Genomic DNA, 10,175 nt, shown 5'->3' with positions numbered 1-10,175 from the left:
AAGAAGCGAAAAAATTGAGTTGATTCCAAACATTCGAGCAAAAGTCTTGTTTGAAGCGAAATATTTTTCATTTCGAAATTCAAAATTCAAGAAGTTTTTCAAGAGTTATTTGAACAATTATATAATATTTCTGTATCTTTATACCGTGAAACAGAGTAAAGATTGTTTGTTTACATCTCAATATAAGTATGTAAAAGGAATCCATTAGAAAATACCAAGTGTCTTCCGAATTCATTTTACCAAGGCTATTTCAAATTTTAGAATTCCTACCACTTCCAGATTGTTTGAATTTATTTATATCTTGTGATGTAAGCATCTACTACTTATTTCTGCAAGTATGTGAAGGTATAGCTGTGTTTTTTGCACCATAATGAGTTACTTCAGCTATTTTCCACTTTCTTAAATGTTTTAATATAAACCTGTTCATTCGCATAATAACTCACTTCCAGTGCATCATAATACCTTTGATGGAGTGAGAAGGAAAAGAAAATGTAAGGTTTTAATTTACGGAGAAGACAAACTGATCGCAATATTCAAACAAAAAATTATCGAAGATGACCATCCCATAGTGCAACTGACAGGTCAGTTATGTATGCTACTAATTCTTATATCCAAAACTTTTTGATCTTATAGGAAACTTTTTACCTCATTCGCTTCATTTGGTATTGCAACTCAAAAAAGTGGCTTGAATAGCTTTAAGTAACAGAAGCTATGACTACGACAGTGGCGCTAAATGTTACAATAATAGTAATGAATTTCACAGCTTTAAAAGTGTTTTTCTTTGATTGTAAGCTTCTGATACCACGTAACATGTAACGCATTCACTGCATTGAAACAATGGAATAGTAGTGAGTTGCAAAAAAAAGAAAAGGACACTGCATAACGGTCATTGGATGTTAATATGGATTGATCAACACGTCCTACCCACACATTAAGATCAAATCATTATTCACTTTCTTTGTTTGATGTTGAAAGTGTTTTTTATTTTCCTTCCTTGAAGTTCCGGTCTTACAACCATTTTCATTTGTCATTCTGGTCTCGGTGAAATTCCAGATTTATCTAAAGGTTGCAAATGTATTGCGTATGTATGATATCTTCCTTGATATTCGTTTATTGCTTCTTCTGTTTCTTTCATAGGGAATCCCGAACAATATAATTCGTTGATCGCTTTTTTTTTTAATTTAGATGAACCAGAGAAGATCGTGCATACCGCGCTATTTACTTTCGTATTCTTATCGTCATTCACTCTTGTGACAAAGTCTTGAAGAGGTCTCCACTGCAGCAACATATTTCTTCAGCGAACTCCATTCTGAAGTACTCAGTGGAGAGTTCAAACTTGAGTTCAAATGTTTTATTAAAAGCCTCATTTAGGTACCCAACTCAATTTCATGCGTTGTAAGAGTAGTACTGCGGAATGCTAGCATTTTTGAAAGTTTTATTTGAAACGTAAAGAGATACTCTAATCTTACCATTTTTTTTTTCCTGTAGCTCCACTGAATTTGTTACTCTGATGAATGTAAAAGGTATGAAAGGCGAAGTTTATTTGGGATGGAAGAGGAACGGAATCGATTGTTGTTGATAAAATTGTTCGGATATGATGTGAAAGAGATACTGTACGGCTGTGCGACTTTTCTTCACCACTTAATGCTTTTTTTTGATTTTTATCAGCAAGTCTAAAAAAAATAATTTCAGTTCGGATACAAAATTCCAATAAACTGATATGCTGCAGGCATCTATACAGCGATTGCTCTGTCCATTTTGCCATTTTGTCCATTTTTTATTTTCAAGTTCTGATTAGCTCTCCTCTTTCTTTTTCAACTTAACAACTGATTATTCAGTGGGAAAAGAACTCATGCAAAAAGTTGAAAAGTTTTCTTTTTTTTATCACAAGGAGAATCTTCATTAGGGAATTCTTTGTGATTTCATCTGAAACCCCACCGAAATATTCAAAGACACTTCTGAAGCGTAATGCAACATTATTTGTTTCTTTAAAATTGAAATAGGAAAACTCGTTAATAAGGACTGGAAAATGGAAAAGGAAGAATGATTTTATCCATCTGCATAGGAATAAACAATCTATGAGAAGAGGACTTTATTTGGTTTTAGAATGGAATATGATAGATGCATTATTTATTTGATGAGGGTTGCGAATAGAAATTAAATGTGCTTAACAAATTTCTTTGATGGCTTGAAATTGTGGAGATTCAAATTTCAAATACAGAAAGAAAAGCTCGAAGTGATTAATCATCCTTTAGCTAAAATTTGTTGAACAAAGATTGAGGAAATTGCCTGATATCGATTTCTGGAAAATAATGCAAGAGCTTTGAAATGACGATCCTTCATCCTTCATTTTTGCTTGGTGAAATTTAGCACGTGTATAATTTTATTTTGCTGAATCATCGAGGAAAGAAGAGGTACATAACCTTCTGAGTACTAATTTAAATTAGAGGCTTATAGACACTTTGTAAAAACTTAAGATTTTGGGGAAGAATGGCTTCTATGTATTTAAATTTCACTGATATATGTATGTAAAAAGGGAGAATGATTTTAGCACTCCCTTAGGGATTATCGTCTTTTCAAATGGTTTGAAGAACGAAAAATAATAGTCAAGTGAAGCAATCTGACTGGTTTCCTTCAGCTTCCTACAATTTTTCTTCTGCTTTTTCAGATTTTTAAATAAACGAACTCTATTTTATCCTCTTTACTTTCGTAGTTTCACTTAATTTATTAAAAAAGAAAAAGAATCATCCATCTTCCTGAAACTACAAGGCCTTCCAAATTTCTATACTGTTCGGCAGTGTAGCGCATAACGTTATACATTGTAAAATCGCTTGACAAGGCTTTCAACATTAATCACATCAAATTTATAAATTTCGTGCCTTTTTTTTTCTTCAAATGATTTGCTGATAAGATGTGATGCTAAGATGTAATGCAACTTCGAAGAAGATACCACATATGGATATTCGATTCCTTTCAGTTGCAAGGATACAATGAGCTAAAAGGATGACTCAAGAAAATAATTTTGGTTATTCAGAATATGAGTCATGGAAACTGAAATACAAAGTTTATGCGACCTGACGTGTCTTTGGAATATGACCTGTTTAAAGCAGAAACATGAGAATTTTTTTATGATTAAGCTTGAAAAAAATTCAAATTAAGAGATAACTAAATGTCATCTCAGTGGGATGAATTTAAATCTTAATAATTTATCGTGTATGAGGATAGATAGTGAGTACGAAGTAAATGAAAGAACAGTGAATGATAATGTTAAAGTACGTAAAATAATTTCAAAACGTTTAGTTATGCATCAGTAAGGATAGATACATTGTTGAAAGGAAAACATTCATGAGATGGTTGCATTTCTGCGTGTCTCTTTTCTCTTAAATATGTTTGTTCATCCTGCAACTTTTAGAACTAATCTTGCGGCTAATTCGTATACTTTCTCTAAGCAGTTCTCTTCATTTTTCATACACTCTCCGGATTGTTATGAAAAGATAATTGTAAATAAATTCTGAGATAAGATAGACGATAAATTGAGATTTAGAGACAACCTGACTAACAATCTTATCGTTCAACTGTTTGAAAATTTTAAGTTCACCAGTCTGTGTGTCTTGACCGAATCGTTTCTGTATCGATTTCAGAATATTTGTAGTTTAATTTTAATGCTTTCTTGTTCGTACAATTGTAGCAAACCTATTCACAACAAAAGTTTGTTTGGCGAATTTTTTTAAAGCTTGTTCTTGTAAGGAAATACAGTACAAGTTAATGCAACTCAGTTAATGACTTTCGTGACATCTATCATGTAATCGGTGTCGTTTTTCTCTTTAGAATAATTTCTAGATGAATACATTCAAACACATTTTAAGTATATCTATTGCCTTTAGCAAAAGTTCAATTAAACTGATATGCAAATTTCTCTTACAGAAATAAACAATAATTTGCATAAAACTGATCCTTCCGAAACTTCCACCCATATAATGGTTTAGACTCATTATTTCTGTTCTTTTTAAAAGTTAATATATTAATAGCTTACTATAGTCGTTTTGTTTTTCGTTTACTTCGTTTACTTCGTTCTTCTTTGCGATGAATAAAATTGTGGAATTTTAATGAAGCATTCTTTGCAGACCATAAATGGTTTTTTTAAATATTAATTTAAAGTTTCCTGAAAAATTCAACTTGACTGAATGGAAAATTATGTCTTCTTACTGCTTCCATACTTCAAGTTAATAAATTAATAAGTTAGTGTACGTTACCGTAGTTATTCTATTTTGCGTGTATCTTCTGACAGTAATAAGTTGTCAAGTTTCAGAATGCTTCAATCGAATGTCATGAAGTCAATATTAATGCTCGATGTAAATTGTCGCATGGTGTCTACAAATTATTTCGCATTTATAAGGTTATCTGGTGTAAATTCAAAATTTTGCAGAATGTCAGCACTGGACGAGCGCTCAGTTGTCGGTCCAATGTTAATTTGGCTGGATGCTTTGGAAAAAGATTTCGACAAAGCTTTTGTTGACTTGGATTTGTTGCTGGGCGAAATTGATTCCGATCAGGTAACTGAATTTTCTACTTTTATCTGTTTTTCTCAAACGTACTATTTTGCTGCTGATTCTGTTAACAAAATTGGCTTCGTTGAATTTAATTGAAAATTTTCAAATGCTTCGTTTATGTCTCATAAATTTAGTCTCCAATTAATGAATTTAATTTATATTACAAAATCAACACGGGAAATCATTTTACAGATCTTCAGGTTTCCAGATCAAGTTCATAAATTGAAACGATATCATTTAAGAAATTTTGATTTTCTCATCTTAAGTAATTTGCTTTAAGTAATTTTACTTATGCATTCTGCCAAAAAAATTTTTGGCTTTCCAGGCAGATATAATGTTTGAGAGCCGTCAAAAGATGACTGCACTCAGTGGTGCATTTGCTCAGCTCGTGCATAAAGCGCAAACGATTTTCCAGTGCAATTTACGCCAGGAGGTCTCTTATAGCTTTGTTGTTGGAATGGAAATCATTTCTGTTAAATGAAATCGGAATACATTCTACTTGTTTTCCCTTTTGTTTCTCTGCTAAAAGAATATCCGTAAATTAGTGGTTTCCAACTTGATATTGCAGGCAGAACTGGTACAACTTAGGAATGATTTATGCTTGTCGCGATCCGCTCATTACGAACTTGAACGTGAATCTCAGCAACTCATGCTTCAGGTCTTATTTTTAATGAAAAAAATCTCAAATGGTCTGATTTTTTGCAATCTATTAGGGAAATCGAGAACTTTTTTCTCATTGACAAAATCAACTGGAGTCTTGGAAATCTTCAGGTGCACAGTTTGCACTGTCAAGTACATTTCAAAACCGCTCCACATGAATCAGACATGATCAAGAAAAAACTGGTATGTATGGCATATATTCTTAAACACTATTCATAAAAGATCTTATATTGTCGTTTTTATTCTTTCAAAGATCTTTAAAAAGTTGCAGTAATAGATTAAAACATAGTGACACGTATTCAAAAAATTTCCGCACGAAGATTTCAAATTTTACTAAAGTTTACCAATTAAAATCATGGTAATAGAAAAGGATTAAAAGTCCCTAAAATAGTAGGATGACTATGATGCAAGTGAGTAGAAACCTCGGTTTATTCAGTATTCATAATAATATTTGCAGTTTGCTAACAAAGAATCCAGATTTAGTTACTACTTTTGAAGACTAAACAATTAATAAGCTCATTCATACTTATTGCAAAACTTAGTAGGCATCAATGGTAAAAGGTTCTAATTAGTCTTGAACAACAATGTACTTATGGTCATAAGCAATTCCAATAGGAATAACTCAGTTGACTTCCTACAGCAGAGTTGAAATTTCTTATTTACATATTTTGCATCAGCTTCGAGGTTTTAATTATTAGCTTATTTAATATTAGCAGTTGTTCGCCAGACATAGCCAAAGATCAATAGAGGCTCACGATTTTAGTGAATTATTTATCTTAATCTGCCTGCCTATTAAATTGTTAAAAAAAATAAATTTTGAGCAACATCTTCGTTGATTATACTACTGGTATGTTGATTTGTAATTTCAAAATTTTTTTGCACAACACACTCATAAAGTAACTCATAATGAGACGAAAGTTACCGTTTGAATAACTTGATTCTCCCTGCTTAATTCTCACTGTTCAACTTTCAATTAGGAGCAAGAGATACTAACCTTTCGATCTGAAATTCGGCCTCCTGCAAAACTTCGTTCGGAAGTGGAGCTTCTTCGTAATGAAAATAAAAAATATCGTCAAATGATTCTGGCTATGCAAAATGAAGTTTACGGTGCTAGACTTGCTGCCAAATACTTGGACAAGGAACTTGCTGGAAGGTTTGATTTAAATAATTCAAATATTAAACAGCTGAACGAGCAAGTCCCTTTGTTATTATCTTCACTTTCTTCAGAAGCATTTTTAGTTCTGGATCTTTTCTGGCAAAGTTATGATTAAGTCAGAGCACTGCCTGCCAATCATTGGAAATATGTGCATCACCATCTAAAAGCAAAAGGCAACACAAACAATAAGTAATTTCCTGAAAGTAGATAGTGCTTTTCAAAAATCACCAATTCTTCATTGATTTCAGGATTCAACAAATTCAATTGCTTGGCAGAGATATGCGTGGTGCTGAACACGATCGGTTATGGAACCAACTGGAAGCCGAAATTCATCTTCATCGCCATAAAACTGTGATTCGAGCATGCAGGTATGTTACTTGTAGCCTTGAAAATCTTAATATTGATGTGTTTGGTTAACAGCAAATTTGTAACCAGTTGAGTCATTTACAGAGGAAGAAGGGGTAGTCGAAAGTATTTGCCATCACCACCTCATCATGATTGCCAAAGCCTACGGAAACAAAAAGGTGTGGGACAAATGCGCAGTGTTAAACTTGTCAAGGACTCACACGAAGGTCTCGGCATATCTATTACGGTGCTATTTGTACTCCATCTTATTTTAAATGGTGATTTTCTGTCCGGATTCAGATGAGGACCTTTTACCTTATTTGTCTTCATCTAAGAAGCGTAAATAGCGAACACTCTGCTACGATTAAAGAGAGGGTGCACACATTTTTTCGGGTGCATACATTCGTTATTATCTTTCTGGGACTACCTTGGCTTGATATGAATGAAGTAATCCTAGTACCAGGAAAATCAATAGGACTGCGAAGCGAGCCTGTGCAAAATTCTTGACAATTTTTTTGAACAGATCAACTTGCATATTTACTTACCTATCGGTTTTTAGGAATTTTTGTAGAGGAATTAATTTGTTTTAGGGTGGAAAAGAACACGGTGTACCAATTCTAATTTCGGAAATTCATCCTAATCAACCAGCTGAACGATGTGGCAATTTATTTGTTGGTGATGCCATATTGTCCGTTAACGGCATTGACTTACGTACTGCGAAGCACAATGAAGCTGTGCGTATACTTTCCGAACAGGTTTGAGGTTACTGCTTGTGCATATCTTTTTTACAGTTTTTTACCTTCAATCTATGATATAGTAGTTCCCTTGTCATAAATATTTCAGTTCGTAAATTAATTCAAGTTATAGATGCACACTCTAAATATGCCCTTCAGTAGTGCTACCTGAATTTTAACCTTCAATGATTTCAATTTCAATATGACTAAGACCGTGTTACTGATGAATTATTTCTGTAATGGTTTAAAGAGTAGTAAATACTTTTAAAGAACTAATTTTAGTCTGTCTGTCACACTTGCATATAATTTCTGCAAGTTCTCGAGTACCTGAAGAGAGTTTGCTTTCTCTTATTGATTGGCCCTGTGACTGAAACATTTCTTTTGCTGAATATTATAATCATCTATATTGTCTGCAAAGTATGAGACTATCGAGCAGAATTAATTTCGCTTGCGCAAAATGTTACTTTAATTTGATGGTTTTTCAGTTTTACATGCTTAACACAATTTCAGGAAGGCGAATTAAATTTAAAAGTGGTCTACGTGGCTCCGGATCAGGATAGTGATGATGATGGTGACGTAATGGTTGAAACACAAGGCGGCTTCTTGTAATTATTTTTCTTTTTTATTTGTTTATTTTTGAGAAGGATCAATGCTTGGATCATAATATTATACAGATCTACTTTTTCATTTAAACACCTTTTATTAGATTCAACGTATATGAACCATTTACGGATCGTGAGCAACAGATGGCGAGTTCGAGCACGTTGGAACAAACGACAAGCAGTTGCTCATCATCTGTATCCCATCACAGTGATAACAATTTGGCTGCTGAAAGTGGTACCGTCTGAAGAGGATGATAATAGGGCATTAAGGATGATTAATAAGCCATTTTGGATGAATCTGATTATCAAGAACAACTAAGATTATATTTACTGTTCCAAACTGCTGATGGATATGGTGTGAATCTACACGGCTAATCATATCATTGCTGATATCATTCACTTTTCGCTCAAAATTATTCTGACATTACCAAGAGTAAAATGATCTCAGAAGATTTTTAAAATGTCCACTGTCGACATTAAATATATTAAACACAAAATTAGTGCTTTTCTTCTTTTATTGAAAAGAGAATTTCTATGAAATGATGCTGTTGTAATAAATAATTTGTATATATTTTAGGGAGCTTCGGAAATCCCAACGTTTTTTCACTTATTTAAAAAGTGGTTGCAGTTTACTTTGTTCCTTTCTTGCTTCAAAAATGTTAACTGTTATTTGAGTTATTTCTGTGCAACAGTTATTTCTGTGCAACACTTTAATCTTCACTAGGAGTTGAAACTTAATGAGAATATGTATTTTGGTAATAAATGCATGATTAGAATATCAGTCATAATGATGCATTTACATTAGTTTTCATGTTCCACCAAAAAATTTGCATAATTTGTTTGATCAGGAGTAAGCATTATTGAATGAGAGATGTAAAGCGAAAGAAATTTCAATGAAATATTATGCAAAATAATTCAACAGTTGGCAAGTTAATATGATGTATTTGTTAGGCAAATCATTAATCACTGATAGCAACTTTAATAAATGCTTTTTCTTTGGAGATGGCATACTAAGTTATCAACTTTTGCATGATTACAACTGCCTGAATCAATGCCAAATCGAGGCATTTTGAAATGTACTCTTTGATCAAACATAACTTTCAAGCATGAAAACATAAAAAAGATCGGGAAAGACAAATGAAGGATTTTTTTGATAGTAAAGATAGACGTTAGGGAAACAAATGCACCAGACTTTTAGAGTACAGTTTAACAGAAGCAGAATACCCTCTCAGTCTCAAGTCATCATACTTATTCGCAGTTACTTAAATTGAAATAGTCAGTGTTGATGCTTCATTCCATGGTAGATTCATACTGTTTGATAATCATTCATTTCTATATTTTTATTTTAATCACTGAATCATTAGCAATTGAAATAGGCTGTTTGGTGAAGAATTTTCTCGCCTACAATTTGTTCTTTTATGAATTTTTTGGCATTATTTATAAGGCTGTAAGAAGTAATCGGTAATTCAAAATTATCTAACCGCAGTATCTTTGTGCAGAACCAATTTCATACGTATTTGCAAAAGAATTCTACAAGAGTCCATCGCAACAGCTGACCATTTACTTAATAAAACCTGAGGAGAATTCGAAGCCCTGAGCATCTTGGCGGAAAAGTATGCATAAATCGTAAGTGCTGTGAAATTGTTTTTCTGTTGAACTCATTTCTCGGCTATACAGATTTATTCGGGATGTAATATTGTTCTTGCACAATATTACTAGTTACCAACAAGAAAAGGTATAAAATATATATATGTATATTACACGATGAATTGGTAAGCAATGATAAATGGTTATAGAAAAAGCAAGTAGTATGATCAACTAACAAACTCCTTGTCGTTGCCTTGGACAATAATTTGACTGTCGATTAGTTGACAGATCGTTGAGTTGGAAATATGTTACGGGAAATCATTTAGCGAATAGAAGAATATCGTAGTTTGTTGTTCAATGGTGCAGATATGCGATGTCGTCGTTTGTGGTTCAATCGTGGAGAATAAGCGAAGAGGATCTATCGTCTGCTCGGTTGTAAAGAACTGTCTCGGGATTTTTTCATATATATATATATATATAAGGATCAGAGAGAAGTTCTGTAAGCTCCATCGGGGCTATCATGGAGGTATGGCTAGCCTTT

General features: G+C 33.0%; 2 protein-coding genes across 2 annotated transcripts; one reads left to right on the top strand and one right to left on the bottom strand.

The window, feature by feature from the left end:
* Positions 1–1,027: 1,027 nt before the first annotated feature.
* On the bottom strand, positions 1,028–1,765 carry LOAG_06083 (hypothetical protein; the record flags this gene model as incomplete). Its single annotated transcript, XM_003141620.1, has 2 exons — positions 1,028–1,276; positions 1,613–1,765. The coding sequence occupies 2 exons, from the start codon at positions 1,763–1,765 to the stop codon at positions 1,028–1,030; spliced, it is 402 nt and encodes a 133-aa protein (XP_003141668.1).
* A 2,662-nt stretch (positions 1,766–4,427) lies between these two features.
* On the top strand, positions 4,428–8,293 carry LOAG_06081 (gopc protein; the record flags this gene model as incomplete). Its single annotated transcript, XM_003141619.1, has 10 exons — positions 4,428–4,553; positions 4,876–4,983; positions 5,119–5,208; positions 5,322–5,393; positions 6,188–6,363; positions 6,615–6,734; positions 6,817–6,958; positions 7,302–7,466; positions 7,956–8,050; positions 8,152–8,293. 10 exons carry the CDS (start codon positions 4,428–4,430, stop codon positions 8,291–8,293), a joined length of 1,236 nt encoding a protein of 411 aa, XP_003141667.1.
* Between the last annotated feature and the right edge of the window lie 1,882 nt (positions 8,294–10,175).

Source organism: Loa loa (genome assembly GCF_000183805.2).
Source record: "Loa loa unplaced genomic scaffold supercont3.148, whole genome shotgun sequence".
Lineage (NCBI taxonomy): Eukaryota > Metazoa > Nematoda > Chromadorea > Rhabditida > Onchocercidae > Loa > Loa loa.
The sequence above is the reverse complement of the archived record's forward strand: the minus strand, read 5'-3'. Positions and strand labels throughout refer to the sequence as shown.